This window comes from Ixodes scapularis, unplaced genomic scaffold (assembly GCF_016920785.2).
Source record: "Ixodes scapularis isolate PalLabHiFi unplaced genomic scaffold, ASM1692078v2 PGA_scaffold8__174_contigs__length_109621045, whole genome shotgun sequence".
NCBI lineage: Eukaryota > Metazoa > Arthropoda > Arachnida > Ixodida > Ixodidae > Ixodes > Ixodes scapularis.
This window is the reverse complement of record NW_024609883.1, coordinates 91,488,552-91,508,742: the sequence shown is the minus strand read 5'-3', so window position 1 is coordinate 91,508,742 and position 20,191 is coordinate 91,488,552. Positions and strand designations below refer to the sequence as shown.

General features: G+C 47.0%; 2 protein-coding genes across 2 annotated transcripts in view; one reads left to right on the top strand and one right to left on the bottom strand.

Annotated features, from left to right (window-relative positions):
- Window positions 1–5,190, top strand: part of LOC8040364 (sodium-dependent proline transporter-like) — a 41,273-nt gene extending 36,083 nt beyond the window's left edge. Inside the window, exons 12-14 of the mRNA XM_040223229.2 lie at window positions 908–1,008; window positions 1,098–1,253; window positions 4,765–5,190. Coding sequence (XP_040079163.2) covers window positions 908–1,008; window positions 1,098–1,253; window positions 4,765–5,169 — 662 coding nt within the window. The 3' untranslated portion in view covers window positions 5,170–5,190. The remainder of the gene's footprint in view (window positions 1–907; window positions 1,009–1,097; window positions 1,254–4,764) is intronic.
- Window positions 5,191–10,958: 5,768 nt separating this feature from the next.
- On the bottom strand, window positions 10,959–19,891 carry LOC115310905 (probable serine carboxypeptidase CPVL). The gene is made up of 5 exons (XM_040223241.1): window positions 19,885–19,891; window positions 19,335–19,431; window positions 17,804–17,984; window positions 16,269–16,611; window positions 10,959–11,773 (listed from the first exon to the last, which is right to left on the bottom strand). The coding sequence occupies exons 1-5, from the start codon at window positions 19,889–19,891 to the stop codon at window positions 10,959–10,961; spliced, it is 1,443 nt and encodes a 480-aa protein (XP_040079175.1).
- Between the last annotated feature and the right edge of the window lie 300 nt (window positions 19,892–20,191).

Genomic DNA, 20,191 nt, shown 5'->3' with positions numbered 1-20,191 from the left:
GAGGGTTACAATCTTTTTCTTCCGTACAAAACATTACAGCCAATCTGACATTCTCTTCGCTTTCCGGTAAATAGAACGTCGATACATACTACACTTCTGATAAAAAGGAAAATTTATGGCTGTGGCGATTCAGATGCGATAAGCATTCCTAGATCTTCGGACTGCAGACTCGTGCCTAAATTGTAAACTGCACATTTTGAGTGTTTCACGATATTTGCCACGAACGTTGGTTCTGTAGCAGCTTTGGTGACACGAAGATACGTTATTTCTGCGTGGAGACTCGATCGAATGCCACGGTTTGTCGCAATGATGTTGCGATTTTGAATGTTCCCTGTTGTTCGCTTTCGCACTCACCAAACTGCCCGTAGTGAAACGTGATCCACACTGCTGATGACATTGTCGTGGTGTTAGTCCGGGGTCTCTTTGCTTGTGGGCAGAATCCTGCAGATAAGACATAAGCCTTATCTGCAGGGTTCTGAAGATAAGAAAAGATATTGTAACATTCCTTCACCACGATATTCACAGGTCTTTAAGTCAAATTTGAAGGGTTTTACGTGCCAAACCAACGACGGGCATCTGGCCCGCCCCAGCGGAGGACTGAAGATTAATTTCGACCATTTGGGGATCTTTTGACGTGCAACCGAAAGCTCGGTTGCACGTCGCCTTCTCCGCAATAAGCCTCCATTAGATCGGGGGCACTTCGGCTGGGATTCGAACCCGCCACCTGGGGATCCGTAGGCCGGCGCTTTGCCTCGGAGCCATGGAGGCGGCTTCCCAGTTCTTTGAGGAAGTTACCAAGTGATTCTACCTACATATCACTTAGTAGCCTCGGCAGTGCTGCAGTCCTTGCGAGAAATGTTTAAAAAATCACTTGGTTTAATATAAGCTTCTTTTATTTTCCCTTTAGGAATAAAAAGGCTTTCACTGGATGTCGAGTTTATGCTCGGGTCTCCACCGGGTCTCTTTCTGAAGATCTGCTGGGGCATATTTTGTCCCGTCTCTCTCCTTGTAAGTAGTTCCCTCGCACTTCCCACCTATTTTCTTTGTACGTATTGATTCGTAGCACACCGTATAATGACTCTCCTCATTTGGTGCAGGTGATCGTCATCGTGACATTCTTCACCCAAAAAAGGACTACTCTGGGTACTTACGCCTATCCCTATTGGGCCGACGTCCTTGGCATGGCAACTGTTCTTATCGGACTGCTCCAGATTCCCCTGTTTGCTTTCTTCTACATGCGAAAGAACAACTTCGTACGTAATTCAGATTTCGGAGTAGGGCTTTAGGCTTGTTCACACCGCACCCTTTTCTTACTTTGCGAAACTTACCTATACGCTAACGTCGAGTTACGACTCCAGTCCTCGGCAGAGTTATGGGGGTGCCATGTATGCGTGGAACACTTAGTGGGACCGGTTTATTGCTACTGGTTGCAGCGCTAAGGTACGAAGCGCGGGTGTGCGGGTGACTTGCGATCGTTACTCGACGTTAGCGTACGTAAGCCTCGTAACGTAAGAACACAGTGTCGTCTGAACCATCTTTTAACCGAACGAGTCTCCAATATTTAGTGTGTCCCAAGAAATATTTCCAAGTTTTTCTGTTTTTTCTTTCTACAGCGAGAATGAATTTTGCATAGCCGAATGCTCAGTTTCCACCGAAATGTAGCGCTATTGATCCGGACTAGATACCAAAGTTTCGAAACCATCCGTTAGTTCATCCAATACGTAAAGAAATATGTTACCCAAACCTCACACCTCATTAGAAGGATCGCCACTAAACACCACGGCATCAAGGAACAGGACCGCCTCCGACTCGTTTAGTTTTCTATTCAACCGTATCCTATACCAGCTACCCTAGCTTAACCTTACACCCACCCAACTCGACTCCCTTGATGCGCTCCTCAGGAAAACATATAGACATGCTCTCCTACTCCCCCCTCACGCCCCAACGCACCGCCTGCTCGACTTCAGCATACACAACACAATACGCTAACACCTAGACGCCCACCACATGTCCCAACTCACCCGCCTCACATCCTCGCTCACAGGGCACTACATTCTTAACACTATAAACATACTCCCCCCTACCATTACAATCCCCCACGCCCCATTCCACCGCACATACGTAACCGCATCCGAGTCCACCCAATCCCTCACCACGTGCACCCAACTTTCCATAAAGCCCGGCGACTAGCACGAGCCAACATCCACGCCAAACTATACCCACCATCACCATGCACACTATACACTGATGCCACACCCTACCCTCACAAACCTGCACACTGTGTAACTGTTCTCGGCCAAGATCCACCACCAAAAGTCACGGCAGCCACCATCCTCACAACGAACACAACCACGGCGGAGGAAGCGGCCATTGCCCTTGCGCTCGCCCAGAGCCCCACCCCCCCAATTCGTCCTATCTGATTCTCAGCAGGCCATCCGCAATTTTATTCGCGGCAATATCTCCCCCATGGCCTTCCAAATTCTCACCAACAACCCTACATCCGACACCGTGACCCTGCTGTGGACACCCGCTTACACAGGCGTAGGCGCTAATGAGATGGTGCACGATCGTGCTCGCGAACTCATCGACCGAGCCGCCGTTTCAACTGCGCCTACGCACGATGCCCCTGCAGGCAAGCCTACCTCCCTCCTGCAATACAGGGATATTACTCTACACTACCGCCTCCTCCGCCACCAATACCCACCCCCGCACCCCCACCTCTCCGAAGAGGGAGCACACATGCTGCGTCTCCTACAAACGCACACTTTTCCCACCGAACACAACTAATACACACTCACCCACACCTCTTTACCACCCCCGCCTGTCCTGCCTGCGGGGCACTCGACATTCACGGCATTCTCTTTGCGAATGCCCCGCAGGCCCATAGCCCCCTCTTCCCTCCTCTAACCTCTGGGAGCAGATGTTGCGCGACCCGGAGGAGTCAGCCCAAGTCCTGACCACCTCCCGGGCCCTGGCGGTCGCGGCGGCCCTCTGGGCCTCCACCACCCCCAATACCTGAACCCGGAACAATAATAAAGTTTCCTCCTCCTCCCTCCTCCTCTTCGTCAGCACCCATTTTTAAATCGAAAAGTTCTGAAAATCGCATATAGCCCTTCAATAATATCAGGGCAATCTTTGAAACTTTGACATCTGGTCCGCACCATTGGCGTTAATTTGGGCGGAGGTACTTGGCATTTGGTGATGAGTAGTGTAATTTTAGGTGCAAAAACAATACTACATTGTTTTCATCGGGAACCCACTGTAGATACAGGGCGCCTGGGTAGAGACCGCGTTTTCGTTAAGACTGAGCGAATGGAATCTTTGGAGAGACTGGGGAAAAGGCGAGTACTGATTGAGACGCGAGTCAAGGGCCACTCAACCTGAGCACTAGCTTTGGTAGTGCTTTCCTTTACGCCGTCTTATAGTCACTGACGGGACTAAAATCGCAGTGCGTTTTTGTTCGTATGCCGAACGTCCAGCACGCGCTCAATGCGTTCTTTCGTTCGCTGTGCTTGCACGCTCGAAGTTTACGAGACACCGGAGCCCTGACTTTTTTAACCCCGGACAGTGAGGAAACAGAGGGACAGGATAACACCCATCTCCATTGGACATTCTTGTTGTCTTGTCTTTATGTTTCCCCACTTTCTATGGTTAGAAAATATCAGTACTTAACCAGCTCGCCTGCATCCTAGCATTGATAGCGAAGCTTTATTGCAGGTGTGAAACACGCCTTGGAAGGCAGGACAAGTGAAAAACGTTTTTTGCCTTTTTCTGGCGACAGCTGCAAGATCTTCCAGGGCTATACCTGATAGGTGGCGCCTATGTGTTCTCTCGTAGTAAGAAGCCCGAAAAGCTTCCAAACTGTTCGGTCACGTTCAAACCCAATTATGCGAAAAAGCCTTAGGATTACCTCAGAGAAGGCCATGGGCATGAACTCTTTTCTCGAGGGCGCACCTGGGCTGTATGGGCCAGGGCCTGTACGAACGTTTACGGATTTCGAGTAACTGTTACACGTATAAATGAGGGCTTCGAGCCTTCGCTATTGTTGATCGTAATTTGGGGTGTAACGTTGCACAAGCGGATTCAACGCTGTGAATCGAGCCGGAAATATCGACGCCTGCTCGTTCAAAGCTCCAACTTTCACCAACTGTGCACTGACCCAGTGAGTTGTACCGTGTGAAATTTAAAGGCGTAGATAGTTTCCTGTAGAAAATGAGAGCAACAAACTCGCCAAAGGCAATGTCGAGCGCGTTTGCGAGTGATGATCGAGCTGTGGACGCTATTAACTTGTGGCGTCATCTCCCGATAGTCACAGCGAGCAGACGACTGAGTACGTCTTCTGCTCGCTACCGTTATCGGGAGATGTCGCCCCAAGTTAATAGCGTCGCTAACTCGGTCGTCTGCGAACGCCTCCGGCGTTGACAAGTTTGTTCCTCTATTTATTTACAGAAGGAGAACAACGTCTTGAAATCGGACACGGTAAAACTAACGTGCCCAGGGCACATTCTGACAAAGTGTGAGCTTTCTACTTGTAGGGGACGATTCAACTACATGAGGAACGCAGGGAGTGCCATGTCGGAAGCCTCTTCTAATCGTTCACTAGCCAATGAGCTTGAGACATAAGTCAATTGGAGTGCTGAAGAACGAAGAACGAACAAAAAAAAACGGGAAAGTTGAAAAAAAAACACGCCCTACGTTTCTTGAGTTCTCAGTAACTATAGCCGTCCGATTAATTAAGAACTTTCTAAACACAAACATACGCAGAACGTAGTGAAGTGTCTCGATCCGGCGCAAGACTGGGGACCGAGTGACAAGGCACTTTTCGACCAGTACACGAGCTTCGTGAACAGCCGCACCTCAATACCATCGGCGTCCGGACACCCCCCGCTACCAGCGTCTCAGTTTGCGGGACCCGTACCGGAACTCGACAAAGAGGAAGCGGCGCCATCCAGAGCGCTGGAGAGCGAACCTCCCACGAGGGACACGGCTGGCGTCGACGAAACGTTCACTTCTCCCTCTTCGTCGGCCGTGGGAAAGAAGCGGTCCGGCGGGTCCGGAGGGCCGTCGCGAGCCGCATCTCCGGGCACGGTTCACGGCATGAGAGAAGAAGGCATCGAGACCGCGGCAGCTGCAGCTGACAAAGAGGCCAACATGGCCGCGGAGGCTTGATGCATTCCGATTAAAAAGGGACCGGGTTTCGGGTGCTGATGTCTTTGTTGCGAAGCGTTCGGTATATGTCATCAAACCGCTTTATTTTTGAGAATTCATGATTTTCAGTTTCAAGAATATTTCCCTCGAACGAATATTCGTTCAATGGAAACACTTGATCCTAGCCAAGGTTGTCTAACCAGTAAGAAGGCACATTAAGAAAGCCACGTGAAGACTCTTCGAATGATAAAACACTGCATGCTGAACAAAAAAAAAAAAAAAAAGACATTGTGTATCATGTACGTCTAGAACCGCATAACATGACGACAAAGTGGAATTGCACTACGTTTCACTCTTAAGTCCGCACTCAGCCGATGCTACATGAACCATTAGGAACTTTTAGCAAACCGTTACCGTTTTCCGCATATACCGCACTACCAGAGCCTGGGAAGCGTGCTTTTATACCTCACCTAAACTATACGTTGGCTCCCCGGTTTTCACCCTTTCCGGTATATTATTTAGTATCGTGAAATTCATAATAGTTATTGTGAAATCGGGAAATGAAAATGATGCAAACACCAACATTCAAATATACCCGCACTTTTCAGTGCCGTGACGTCAGTGGCAGGCATGCTTGCCAGTCGAGAGCAAGCAGTCTAAAAAATAGAATATACCAATCATTTGTTCCGTGCTGGAGCGCGGGTACTGGAGTGAGCTTCCAAAGCATTCGACACCATGAAACTGCTTCGAATGAGTTCGGAACAAAATCTACAGTCCAAAGAGTAAACCCCGTCCTTCCACTGACGTCACTTATTTGTTGTTGCCAGTAGAGACTTTCAGTTTGAAAAACGCGGTGAGGACCGAAACAGTAAATTCAACAACTTCACGGAAAAAGAATATTTTGACCTAATATTTGGGATACTATTTTAGAGATGTTTGTTGGTGAGTTTAGCAAAATTTCAAGCACATCAGAGACAATGAAAAAGCCTGTGGAGTACCCCTTTAAACACGCGCCAGAATGAGCCTCCACTGCCGACCTTCTCTTGTCTAACCTAAAGTCACTGGATCCTGGGAAAGTAACGCCAAGCTCCGCGTATGGTCGCCATCTTGGTCCATGAAATGAGCAATTTCTCCTTGACCCCTCCGTTCTTGGTGAGCCTATCTAGATTCGCTGGTGACGGGTAGCTTTATTGAGTCTTTTTTGTATAGCGAGATTTTGCTTACAACACACCGGCGAAACAGGCGTACACGTTCGTACCACCACCAGATGCTGTGTCGGTGCTTGGAGGCACTGAAAAATAAGTTTACTGTCTTGAAATACGCAAGAAGAATAACATAATTTTAAGAGATCCAGGGATATGGGCCTGATTAATAATTTGATTACATACACAGTGCCAAAGACTCTTATATTGAAGAGGAACGCTTCCAGTACGATGATGCTCCATGGTGATCTTGGCGCGACTGGTTTAGAACGACCCCCTGGAAACTCCGAAGATTTAAATGGACCAAGATGGCGATTTCCATGGCAACGCAGACCGATTAGCCAATCGCCTTGCGAGGTTTGGGTCGTCTGTATGTCAGTATCCGTTTGTGTCCGGCTAGCAGATAGGGAAGGCAATGGCGCTACTTTCCCAGGATCCAGTGACTTTAGTCTAACCGAGATGTCGAGCAACTGAAGCTGGCGTTGACGAGCCTCAACAAAGGTCTATGCAATGGTGAAGGGCAGAGTAACACCTAAAGTGGCAACAACCTGTCCTGCAGGGGCAATGATGAAGTGAAGCGAACGGAATAAGAGGAAACAAACAAAAAATACCAGAAAGACACTTAAGATTGCTAACGTGTATGAAGGCGAAAGCATTCGTATACGTAGCGTATTCCTACAAGCTGTGCGCCGCCCTGAGCCCAGCTGAGCGCCCTGTGCATAGGCTGCCCGGGTGGGCTCTGCGGCCTGCCGTCCTCTCCCTCTTTCCGGCGGCCGGGCCGCTGCGCCATACAGAGGGCTTCTCTGCGGGGTGGCGTTCCTTGGAACTATGCCACGCGCCAGCCAATGGGAGTTTATCCATCAATTCGCTGCTACAGACTGCAGGCTTCGCTCCCTGGGACAGGGGAATTTAGGTGCCGTTTGGCGCGGCTTCAAAAGCTGATAACGTCGGTTTGCTCCATGGCACAGTTAAGGCTTTCGCATTAAAACAAAGTCAGTTCTGGCGGTTCTAAAGCGAGAAAAAAAGCGCAGGATCACGGTGCGTTCACTGCGCGTGTTTTGTTTAATTCGTGGTTGCAATTGCGCAAAGATGATGAGCGCTGAGACGATGCGCTTTTGGAGCACATCGTCACAGCTCGATCAGATCGTAGCGTTGGCGGCGGTCGGACTTGGAGTGATACAGAGTATTTGCAACGCCTTATAGGTGGCGGGGTGGTAGTTCCAAGATGGCGGAAGTCATACGTTTGAACCAATCGCCTGACAAAGAGCCCATTGTCGTCATGCTTCGACGTCACGCAGCGCTTTAGTTAACGTTTTTGTCGCTGTCACGGGAGTTCTTTGGTATCGTTCCCGGCGCGATTATGACCATACCTGTTGAATTGATTTGTGCGGAACGCAATTGTCTGCTCGGGCTAGAACTTGGTCAACACTGTTTGAGACGTGCCTGATGCCCATCTCAATCGTCAAATAAAACTTCCAAATTTCCTTCCCCATCTCTTTAAAGGGATATTGAACCAAAATTTTGAGCTCACAAAGCAAGGCTGGCCGGATAGGCGGCACGCTGCAAAGCCCCAAAACATCACTGGTACAACAATATCGTTAACCGATCGTCGTATCTTCGGAAAAGAAGTGCGCGATTGACCACGGCCGACAAGACCGACCTGATAAGTTACGTCACGACTCTCATTCCCTCTCCTCCTCGAGCCGCCTCGGTGGCTCCGAGGCGAGAGCGTCGGCTTATGGTTCCCCATGTAGCGGGTTCGAATCCCGGCCGAGGGGCCCGCAATCTGACGGAGGCTTATTGCGGAGAAGACGCCGTGTAACCGAGCTTTCGGTTGCACGTCAAAAGATCCCCAGGTAGTCCAAATTAATCCTCAGTCTTCCGCTGGGGCGTGCCAGATGCCCGTCGTTGGTTTGGCACGTAAAACCCCCAAATTTGACTTCTCTTCCTCCCTTCGTCCCGTCGAGGTGGTGAGCCGAAGCGAGGAGGAGTGAAGCGAGGCCGCTTCCCCTCATTCTCAAATTTTCCAGGAGGACAATGGCGTCGAAGACCTCGCTTGATCGCGCCCCTCTTTTCCAAAAGTACGGCCATCTGTTTGAGATATGGATATATGAGTGCCGTTTTTGAGTTTGTAGCGTCCCCTTCAAAGCTTCTGCGACCTTCTTTTGCAAAATCTAAATTTCGGTTCAGTATATTTTTAAGCTAAGATCATTGAGACATCGTTTGCATGATTTCTCTTGTGGTAGGAGGCAGCGGGCTCAAAATTTTGGCTTAAATGGTGAAGAAATAAAGCGGGTGGGCGACAAACAAAGATAGACTGAAGTGGCAAGAGCTAATTCTACTTTTTTAGATTTATTTTTAACTATCGGGCAGAACCTAAGAGTTGGGTGATTTTTTTGTTTTTGCCCGTCCAATGTACAGTCTTGCAAGGGTGGAGGAAAGCTGGGCATTTAGTTTGCAATATATATTTCATCCTACTGTGATAGATTAAGTAGAAAAATGCAAGGTCATACAAGCCAATTGTTCTATAAGGTAATTTTTTGGTCATAAAAAAGGCTTCAACACGGTAAGAGTCGTATTCATTTTCCCTTCATTCATAAATTTGTGGACTCTCCTCTGTTAATGTGAAACAGAAACTTGACCTGTCGAGCGGCTTGTACAATGAAACATGAATATGTTACTAGAGCACATTTTGAAGTTGCAGACAAATAAAAAAAACGCATTCCTAATTAATTAGTGTATACAGCATTTCTTAGCATTTGCTGCAAAACCTGAATATTTGGCCTCAGAACCACCATCAATATATTGTCTCTCGAACATAAAAGTTTGCAATTTCATTTGGTAAGAAAATTAAGTTCATAACTAAAGGCCTCAATCGTCGATCGTTACGATCGACGATTGAATCCCGATGCCTGCGACCCGGTGGAGGAAAACTCGTTTCGTGACAACTGACACTGCTTAGCCGTAGGAATCATACACCTGACACGACATAGACTGGGCGATGCCCAGCCTGTGTCATGTGTTATTTGTACGGAGCCCATGTCACAAATAACAGAGTCCATGTCTCAAATAACGAGGAACACGTCCGCGTTCGCCACCGTCACATGCCTTTCGGCCGCCTCGAAACGACAAGGCACGCACAGTGATTGCCATCGATGGAGTTAAGATTGCTGTTCGACTTTAATAAACACGATGAGGTAACACACCCTCACTTGCACGGTCGCTGTCTAATCTCTTCTTGCTTTATTGCACGAGAACACGCCGGGGGAGAACAGTTTAAAAAGTGAACAATCAGTAGCGATAAAATGAACAGGCCTAACCTTGCGTCTGCCTCCGGTTTTTCTGTCGTTCTGTTTCTCGTTATTCCTCTCACGATTACAGATGTCAGCACTTGCGATTTGCCACGCTCCAGTCCCTTCTTTGCATCCCTTATCTACGCGAGGTAAAAGCGTTCGAGCCGTCACAATCCCGCGTAAACATCCTACGTATCCAAACAGATCCGACTTGACGGCCCGGCCGGCGACCTCGCCCACCTCCCCGCTCATGGGCAACGCCGAGTTAAAGGAAATGGCGTAGAGCGCTCTGTCAACATCGTCCGAGATCTGTGGGATTTCACGGAGCGCCTGTGGCACGATTTGGGGCGCTCCACGGGGCGGGAGCTGCCAGGGATCTGCGAGCGGACGATGACCTACTCAAGCCAGACCTGCGAGCGGCGGAATACGCGCGCTCCAAATGGAGCGCTTTTGGAGCGCTCGAGATCTGCGACCGGAATTCACCATAACTCACCATTCCGTCGTCCAAGTCTCATTCTCCTCCGGTGGCGGCTGCAGCTAATCCACTACCTTCATAAGGACTTCAATCTAGGCCCTTTACTGAAAAATATATAGAAGTCGAGACTCTTTCTACTCAAGACCTCCGGGAAGCCTCCCGATAAAATTCCCATGGAGTCTGTCCCTCAAAGACTCCTAACTCTGGACCCATAACTGAAGCGCGTCACACAAAGGCTCTCAAATGAAGACTCTCCAAACCCCCGTTTGCTACCTCCTTATATTGCCTTATATTGTCTCCCGCCCCCTTCGCCCCCTCGGAGAGTCTCAAGCCCATATAAGACCACATCCATCGTAAACCGGAGACACGGAAAAATAAAAAGACGGACAAAAACACAACAAGTTGAGACTTGTTGTTGTTTTGTCCGTTCTTTTTTATTTTTCCGTGTCTCCGGTTTACGATGGAAGTTCTTCACCAGCTCGCCTGTGCTTTTACCCTTTCTTCATAAGACCACAGGCGAGAACCATGGCGCCTATCTGGCGGGAAATCTCGGCTCGGTAATACAACGCGAACGTCAACGGATCTTCGCGTTAGGTAAGAGGGGCATGCTATCCTCGGCGCTGTTTACGTGACGGGGTTCAAAGGGTCCCGGGCTGGCGGGAAATGTCGGCTTTGGCACTGGAGGTCTTCGAGAAGTCAACAGGTGTTCACAACGGCGGGGAATGTGGGCTAGCTTCGGCACCGGGCCCGTGGAGGCCAATTCAAAGGTTCTCCACAAACTACAATATTTTCCTGTTCTCATGAAATTTTTTCGAACAGTATGCTTTATTTATTTTTCATTTACAAATAGTCATTAGGATCAGTCACGTTAGCATTCATGAATATTTCAATCAATTTAGCAACAAGGTAGCTTGAGTCATACGATACGCGATGCCCCGTCCGTCGTAACACCGCTTCTGTGAATCCTTTTGCTTTCGTTATGTATCCTAGCAGAAAATCGTTTCCTTGAATCTTCTTGCGCCATTGGTTTCGTTCGGCGTTCGCATAATCCTCGGTTCCTTTCCATTTCAAACCCTCGTAGAATTTTTGCATGTTCGCAACAGGAAAAGTCACATCGAACTGCCCCGAATAAGCTAGGACTTCGTATCTATCAAGGACTTCTACGAATGTTTGTGACGAGTCAACAAAGTAATCGGGTATGAGGTTTACTGATACGTCGTAGTAATATTGTTGGAAGAAAGCGTCAATTCCAACATGAATGGCTCTTTTGAATTTGTCTGCGTGAAAAAATTGGTTCAAAACTTTAAATATTTCAGGTTCCTCGGACTGAGCAACGCTATCGTAGTCCTTATATCCGGTTAGATCTTGAAATAACGTTGGTAATCCCGAAAATGTGTAGGCGAATATTGTCTTTTCTAGAAGTTTGAATGCTTCTCTTAGTTTGCTTTTCTTTTTGAGCCGTCGAACTTCTGCGAACCTTTGCTGAAACTGCAATTTTCCTCTGCGGTTTAGCATTCCGACTTGGTAGAGGTACTCTGACGAGTCGGCCAGCTGTAGCAAGGGACCCAGTAGTCCAGCCCCTGCGATGACTCCTTGCAACTTCAGGCGATGAAAGCGCTGGTGGAAAGCGCCAGCGGCTGCCACTGCTACCTTGGCTGTTTAAAGAGAGAGCAATAAAACAGAAGTTTTGTGAGATGCTCAGTGACAATTTTAAATGGGCACAAAAGTGGGGGAGGAACTTGTATCCGTAAGTGATATGCGGGAATTAGTTCAAGATTGGTAGTTAAAGGGAAGCTGAAGAGGTTCTTGAAGAAAACAAGATAGAGGTTAATTCCAGAGTATTTTTAACCCGTAAATTTGAATATGATGTTCGTTCCCCCGAGGACGCGAGAAAACACGAAAAAACATCTGACCTGTCGTTACGTCATAAAAGGATCTTTCGGCCTCCAAGCCAGTGTCACTCGTGTGAGCACCACGTTCAAATGCAAGCTTCTTAGGTATATTCCTCCGCACTGACACCAGTCGTGACGTCATTTTATCTTCTTTTTGAAACTAGCAAGAGCGCATATGCATAGCTAGCTTTGATAGGCGTTGAAGATGCGTGAGAGTGGAGATTCCGAAAAACTCCTTATATGACGCAACGCTCTGGGAAAGAGGGGCTTCTGCGGCGCTTCGAAAATGATTTCCTGCAGCCCCCTGCACCAAATTGAAAAATAATCTCAATATTCGTGATCCTGGAGGCCAAATTAAGACGATTTGAGTGTTTTACTCTAATACAGAACCGCTTCAGTTTCCCATTGAAACGACCAAGAGCTTTTTTTTGCTTAAAGCCCCTTTATACGGAAAAGTAGCTACATCCTTTGAAGAATGACGCCTGCTGTCTTGGCCCGATCCAGGCGGCGCTACCGTCAACGCGTCAGCGCGAAGGAGCAAAATATAGCAATAGAGTTGTGTATCAGGGACGAGGAGGGAAAAGGAATGCCTATGCTGTCAGAGCGCAGCGCATGCTATGAGCTCATGTCGCCAATCAAATAACGCCGATTGTGCAACGTCACGGCTTTCATCGTCTTTCTTTGAGCACATCCTTTGAGGCTGGTAGACCGTGACAGTGCGCTTTTAGCCTGTGTGCAGTTATTTGCGTGTCTTTCAGCCTTTGCCTGCGCTCTGACTCAAGTATAGGAAGGCCGTCTGCTATCTTGGGCCGATCCAGGCGGCGCTACAGTCGACACGCGGGTATGAAAAAGCAAAACATAAAGGTTAAAAGGTTAAAAGGCGCGAACAAACAGGACGAAAAAAGAGACACGTACGACACGGACAGGCGCCAACTTCCAACTGATTTATTAAGACACGAATCATCGTCAAACTCGATCCCAATCGCCTAAACACATGCAACTGATAAAAATTTTTATCTCTCATTACACACATCCTTCAAGAAACACAATTTCTTTGGTTAACAGATAAAGAGATGGCATCCTTACGCATCTGTCAGCCGCTTTGTGTATACAGAAAGCCTCGATTAGTTCTCTTTCCATTTTTTCATTCCCTTTCTTGATAAACCCTGTGCGCTCAAACAAAGGTTCGCACCCACATCGTTTGCAGTGCTCCGCAAGATGCCCACCCGAATTATTGCGTACGGCAAGCTTCCGTTCGCGCGCTCTTTCATTAAAACATCGGCCGGTCTGACCGATGTAAACTTGGCCGCAACTGAAAGGAATTTTATACACCACCTTAGTCACGCATTCGGTGTATCTTGTTACATGTTTCTTTGAGCACACTACAGACTTTCGTTTAGTCATCGCGGGGCATATCTTTGAAAGTTTGCACGGGGCTGAGAAAACGACGTTAACCCTGTGTCTAACAGCCATCTTTTTTAAATTTTGGGACACTTTGGGTGCAAATATGGTATCACCTGCACTGGCATCTTGTCTGTCTTTTCACGACTTTTGTCAACACCCTCTCGTTTAATTTTCTGTAAGAGCCTTTCACAGACACTTGTCACTAAGCTTTTCGGGTAACCTGCCCTCGTCAAGCGGGCCGTGACAAGTGTGTGTGAAAGGCTCTTACAGAAAATTAAACGAAAGGGTGTTGACAAAAGTCGTGAAAAGACAGACAAGATGCCAGTGCAGGTGATACCGTATTTGCACCAAAGTGTCCCACAATTTAAAAAAAATGGCTGTTAGACACAGGTTAACGTCGTCTTCTCAGCCCCGTGCAAACTTTCAAAGATATGCCAAGCGATGACTAAACGAAAGTCTGTAGTGTGCTCAAAGAAACATGTAGCAAGATACACCTAATGCGTGACTAAGGTGGTGCATGAAATTCCTTTCAGTTGCGGCCAAGTTTACATCGGTCAGACCGGCCGATGTTTTAATGAAAGAGCGCGCGAACAGAAGCTTGCCGTACGCAATAATTCGGGTGGGCATCTTGCGGAGCACTGCAAACGATATGTGTGCGATCCTTTGTTTGAGCGCACAAGGTTTATCAAGAAAGGGAATGAAAAAATGGAAAGAGAACTAACTAATCGAGGCTTTTTGTGTACGCAAAGCGGCTGACAGATGCGTAAGCATGCCATCTCTTTATCTGTTAACCAAAGAAATTGTGTTTCTTGAAGGACGTGTGTAATGAGAGATAGGAATTTTTATCAGTTGCTTGTGTTTAGGCGATTGGGATCGAGTTTGACGATGATTCGTGTTTTAATAAATCAGTTGGAAGTTGGCGCCTGTCCGTGTCGTGCGTGTCTCTTTTTTCGTCCTGCTTGTTCGCGCCTTTTAACCTTTTAATCGATATGAACCAACTAGCCTTAACCAAAGTTTTATTGCAAAACATAAAGGCCCGTTTACTTTTGCGACCTCGTAGAATTCGGTGCCTTGAAACCTCTTACAATGAGAGGACAAACTGGCGCCATCTATTGGGTAGCAGTGTAAACTTGGCCGGTCCGGCATATTTTCTATTTCTCTCGCGCAATATCCTTTCTTTCTTGGCACGAAAAACTTGTGTCAATGTTATAAACGAGCCTTTCTTATAGGTATTACGCACACTTGACCTCGGAAATCCCGTAAAACCTTCGCTCTTTTGAAATGCAGTTCCACGGTCACCACATAGATGGCGCCAGAGTGCCAGTGTGTTCTCTAATCCTAAGAAATTTTAAGAGGTTTCAACAGGTCTCATCTCTCTCGGTCGTACCCGGTCGCAAGATTGTGAACTTTTCTTTAGGCGTCCGTTTCCGGCTTGAGCGGCGTCGGCGTCGGCGTCGGCGTCGGCGTCAACATGACGCTTTGCATTGCGCAATGAAACAGCACAGACTTCTTTTTTAGGTTTAAACGTATGTTCCGCCTCATAATTCGCTGAGCTGATTTCGTAGATCGCAGAGGTTGGCTCTTTGAGAGTTTTGCAGGTAAGTAGACGAGCAGCCAATTTTTAGAGTGTACGGGAATTAATTGAAGACGACAATTTCAACCGCACGCGAACAGAACAAATAGAAAAATAAATACTACGGTAGGAAAAAGGGCTACGACTTGCTGTGCGGGGAAGCAAACACATGGTTTGGAACCGCAGTCGAGCGTCTTGTCTTATTGTCTTTTTAATACTTACGGCTTGAGCGTTTCCTTTTTACTAAATGATTCATTTTATCAGCTGTTCAATATACTTTCAGAGGTATATGACATTTCTGAAAAATAAATCAGTATTCTGGGAATACAATTTATTGCTTAGGTGCGCACCGAAAAAATCCGTACCTTAAAAATGACGGGTATAAAAGACGGAAGCACAGCGCTCGGAAGTAGTAATCGGGTTCATAGTATATGGTTGTATTGATGTTTGCATGTGTCGGGTATGTGTATGCGCTCGTTGTGTATGTTGAGCTGATGCTTGTGGCACGCGTAACGTATCTACACGTGCGTATAATAAAGGTTCCTGAAGCGTAATGGTGACGTGAGCAAAGAAAATGTTTTTGCAGCACATGGAATTGCGTGGTAACTAGCGCCACCTAGCCTTGCTACCTGCAATTACTCTGATTAACCCTGACATCCGGTGACGAGCCATTTAACCTTCATTTTCGCTTCGCTACATGATATTTTCTGGTTACCGTGCAACGATGAGCCGAGGGCTGCTTCGAATTTGCTATTTTGAGAGCGGCTTTTGGTTTCGTGAATGATCTACCACTCCTCCGCGATGTGAGGTGCTGACGAAGGAATTGTGGCTCGAGAAATAGCAAAGCAAGGCGTGAAGCGCGTGAAGTAATTGGGTATCGGTTGTCTCTGTTTAACATCGCACTGCCGACGACAAGAAGACTGGGTGATCCCTTTCGAAACTAAAGTTGTTTTCGCCTGCGGGAGAAGCTGGCTTCGGAAATAAATACATTTCGCGGAAATCTCGTATTACGCCTTTAGTTGCTGCGCCTCTCGCCCCGTACAATAGACGTATAGCGTCCTCGCGACGCCATATTGAGCTGGATTCGCCCGATTCGGGGCCGCCATAATGAGATGCAGACGACGGAGGAACTTTGCTCCCCAGCTTTCAGGGACGAAAGCTTCTCCCTTTCTGAAGGAATACATCTGTCAAGAGCGTCCCTCCCTTTTGGGAGGACTATATAGACCCAGCTACCTAATAAATATTTTTCTCGGTTAATCTCTTTGTGGTTGTTTGACTCACCTCCGTAGGCTTCACCGCCCAGGTAGAACTTTCGGTCCCTATACCACGGAAACAGTAGCAGAAACTGTTCAAGAAAGAGGAAGATTCCTTGAACGATGTCTTCCATGGACTTGGCGTAGGCTTTCGGAGAAGTAGCGGTGCTGAACCCGCATCCGGCACTTTGGTCGATGTATATTATATTTGAAAAATCGGCCAGTGACGGCTGTCGGTGAAATAGAACCCATCTTCCTTCTTCCCCCAATCTGTATCCAACGGGGCCATTTCCGCCGAACTGGGAGAAGAGACTAGACCGTCCGGGTTTTTCCGGAAACCAAAGCAGGAGGGGTTTTTGCATTGAGAGATTCTGAAACACATGGAATAAAATATGCTCTAATTCAAACTTTTTGACTAAGGAGCCAGATTAACGATTTGTCGTAGTGTCAATGATATTTGTATTCAATATTTGTGCATTTTAGCTTACTCAAAGGGAAGGCTGATGGCAAGCCTCACGGCCAGCCTCAGCCAAGCTCTCAAAATTCTGAAGATTCTGAAATTGGAAGATTCTGAAAAATTCAAAGATTCTGAAACATATGGAATAAAATATGCTCTGATTCAAATTTTTGACTAAGGAGCCGGATTAACGATCTGTCGTAGTCTCAAAGATATTTGTATTCAAAATCTACACATTTTAGCTTACTCAAAGGGAAGGCTGATGGCAAGACTCACGGCCAGCCTCAGCCAAGGTCTCGAAATTTCTGCCAGAGTCAAAATTTCAATATGTTTATATGACAAAAAAAAAAAAAAGACATTAGCTGCAAAAAACTTTTTGTTTTGTTCATAGCTTGCCGTTTTATGTTGCATTAATGATTTCCGAGGACAGCTATGCTCAGTAGGTTTCTGACTTGTATAAGAGTGGCATCGGTTGTCGTGTTCGGTAAAGTTGAAGCAGTTCGGTGGAGATGAAGCAGTTCGGTGGAGATGAAGCGAAGGGTATAGCTATGCGGAACACAGGGATCATGGGTTCGATCTTCCTTACAGTTTCAATCTGGACTAGAGTCATACCGGTGTGTGGTCGTGCATCACCACAATATTATGCAAATTAAAGACACCGGGCTAGTAGTGCTACTGCACTGGCTACATGTCTCATCTACAGCAGAAGCACCAACCGCCCACTCGGACTGACTAAACACAAGCACAACGAAACTATAACTATGCGGAGCGAAATTTCGCCTGCTTCTTGCAGAAAGGTTGCTGTAATGTCAGAACGCCGAGTTCTTATTGGCTGATTGGAAAAAAGTGGGCAGACTTCAAAGCATCTAGCCATTGAAGTCTATATATCCTTCAAATTGAAGCCAATGAGTATTCTGCGCCGTTCTGACTTCGCCGACACCCCAGCTCAAGAAGCAGACGACCTGCTTTCCGCATGGCCCTTAAATATAGACTGAAGTTTTCACGTCATTCTAATGGATGAAACGCAAATACGCTTTTCTCAAACGGTGCTTTCGAGGGAATAGTTTGAAGTAAAAAGATTGATTGAGAAAGTGTATGGACATTACCCTTGATTCGACGTGGAGAAAAAATAAATTGGCTTTTGATTCCCCAATTTGTACTGTGATGAATCCAGAGTATGCTCTGTAGTGTCCATATTCTTGAAATAAATGGACTCTGCTTCTTTCCCTGCCCAGTTTAACGTGTCCCTTCTCGATGTACTTTGACAAAAGCAATGGTCCAAAGTCACTGTAGTATATAAAACATAATATTACATGCTTTTACTTTTCCTTTAGAACTCAGGGCGGGACTTTTAACGATATGGTTATTTTCGGTTGCTCAGGCTAGATCCAAAGCGGTTAACATTACAGACCTGCTATCTGTGTAACTTTTGGGAGATTCAAGGCTATGTGCTTCACACCAGCTTACAATTGAAAGTGCGCTTTTCTTCATTCTTTCAGTTAATGTTGAACTAGATTTCCAAATAACTCTCTATGTTTATGATGACTGGATGCCCGACTTCCGCAGTTAAAAAAGTAACCTGAAGGTTAGGGTGCATTGTGCAGTTAATCGCTACAACTTAAGGAGGGAGGTAGTCGAAGGACAAGGCTGTAAGGATGTTTATCATAGACATAGACATAGAAATGCTGTCCAGATGTGAGCACGACGTTTTGCCATGCTCAACCCTTACAACGCAGACTGTCTTTTAGTTCTAAACATGTTATCAGTATCAGTCTAATCATTAGCCGAGATCCCTCTGTTGACTGCAGCGACTGATCCCCTCAAGTGCTTTGCGGGAAAGTAAACCCTTCAGATTTCCTACACTGTATATACCTATATATATACATATTAACCTATAACCTATTGGTAATAATTGAAGCAGATATTACTCTACTATAGAGTAGTAATTTATTCGTGCTCTTACTCGAACTCGGGAGCAGATGGTGGTCTGAAGGAAGGCTCTTCATCTTCCATAAAATAAGCTGTCCCACCAAGCCCAAGAAAAAAGGGGATCATTGCCAAGTTATTAAGCATGGTCGATGCCATCATAAATCGTAATCTAAATTAAATCCTGCAAGAATAAACAACAAAAAATAATGTAAGCATATGAACTATCCGAATGCTCTTACATAATGCAGCACATAAATAATCCAAAACGTATCCTTGATGCGGATTGTTATTAGCCCCGCGAACATGGCGTGGCGCCACCTGACGGGCCTATCGTCGTGACGTAGGTCGCGGGATCACGTGACCGTTTGCTGCACTCTGCGTCAAGGGTAGAGTGTCTCGGTCATCTCTTTTTTTAAGACTGCTGGTATTTAAGGCTTCCTTCAGCCCAATTTTACATTTCACCACTCGACCACGTTAATTTCCTAAATCGGCCACCGTACCAATGTCTCCAGGGGGTCGGTGAGCTGTTTGCAGGCGAGCAGGAAACCGGTCGCTGCAACCAACGTGTTGTCGTTTTTGGCAGCTGTCTCGTGCACCGGAATGAATGCTGACGAAGTGCGACCTACCGTTGAAGGTAAGGGATTTTTTTAAACTTATATTCGACCGAGCATTCCGTTACAACTGTGTATCCCCTTTCAATCGTGCTACCTGAAAGCAGCATCAATGCGTTCGTAAACAAGGCCTACGAGACATTCCGGCTGTTGCTCGAGGGAGAAAAATTTCTTGAAGTTGGACACGTGTTCTCCTGCAACATGATGAAGCTGGATAAGGATTGCTACACGTTCCTTGGATTGGTTCTCCAAACGTCGGCACTCACTCCAGACCTGCACGAGCTGTAGATAACACTAAATGGAAGAATGATGTGATACACGAATGCGTGGCATCACTCTCTGTGAAAACTTTTTGTGTCTGTCGCTTAAGGGGTATTCACACGAGGGAGAAATCTCGGGGATTTCTCGCCGGCACGCGCATCCCACAACGAAAACGTCAGGCTTTGCGATGTGCAAAAGCCTCGCGTTTTCATCTCGTGATGCGCGCGTGCCGGGGAGAAATCCCCGGAATTTCTCCCTCGTGTGAATACCCCTTCGAACAAAATGCGAGATAACGTCGTTCTCTTACGTTTGCCAACAAAATCCCCCCCCCCCCCCCCCCTTTCGACACACGCACACTTTTGTGGAGGTTCACTGAAATAACTCACCCAACATCTTCGCTCCAACCGCCTACACGAAGCTTCATCTCAAAAGTGCTTGCTGCACACTGTTGAATTCTTTAGAGTTTAATTTGCCAACTCTCGATTTTACAAGCCCCTCCGTGCGCAGCTGCTTCTCCTTGGGGTAGATGTGGAAGCTGATGTTTGGATCGTTTGCGTAACTGCGGCATTGCGGCACCGAACAGTACTTTACCATTGCTCCCTGAGCTGGACAACTGCCGAAGCCGATCCACGCGTGTACTGATCAGGCTTCAAACACAGAAAAGAATGCGAAATGTACCGACCGAACGGTTTC

Excerpts from the sequence above, each read along its gene's own strand:
- LOC115310905 (XM_040223241.1), bottom strand. Across the intron at positions 17,985-19,334 it reads CGCATTGATGCTGCTTTCAG|TGACTTTGGACCATTGCTTT; the intron begins GTAGCACGATTG and ends TATATACTACAG. Across the intron at positions 11,774-16,268 it reads GGGCGGTGAAGCCTACGGAG|CCAAGGTAGCAGTGGCAGCC; the intron begins GTGAGTCAAACA and ends CTCTTTAAACAG.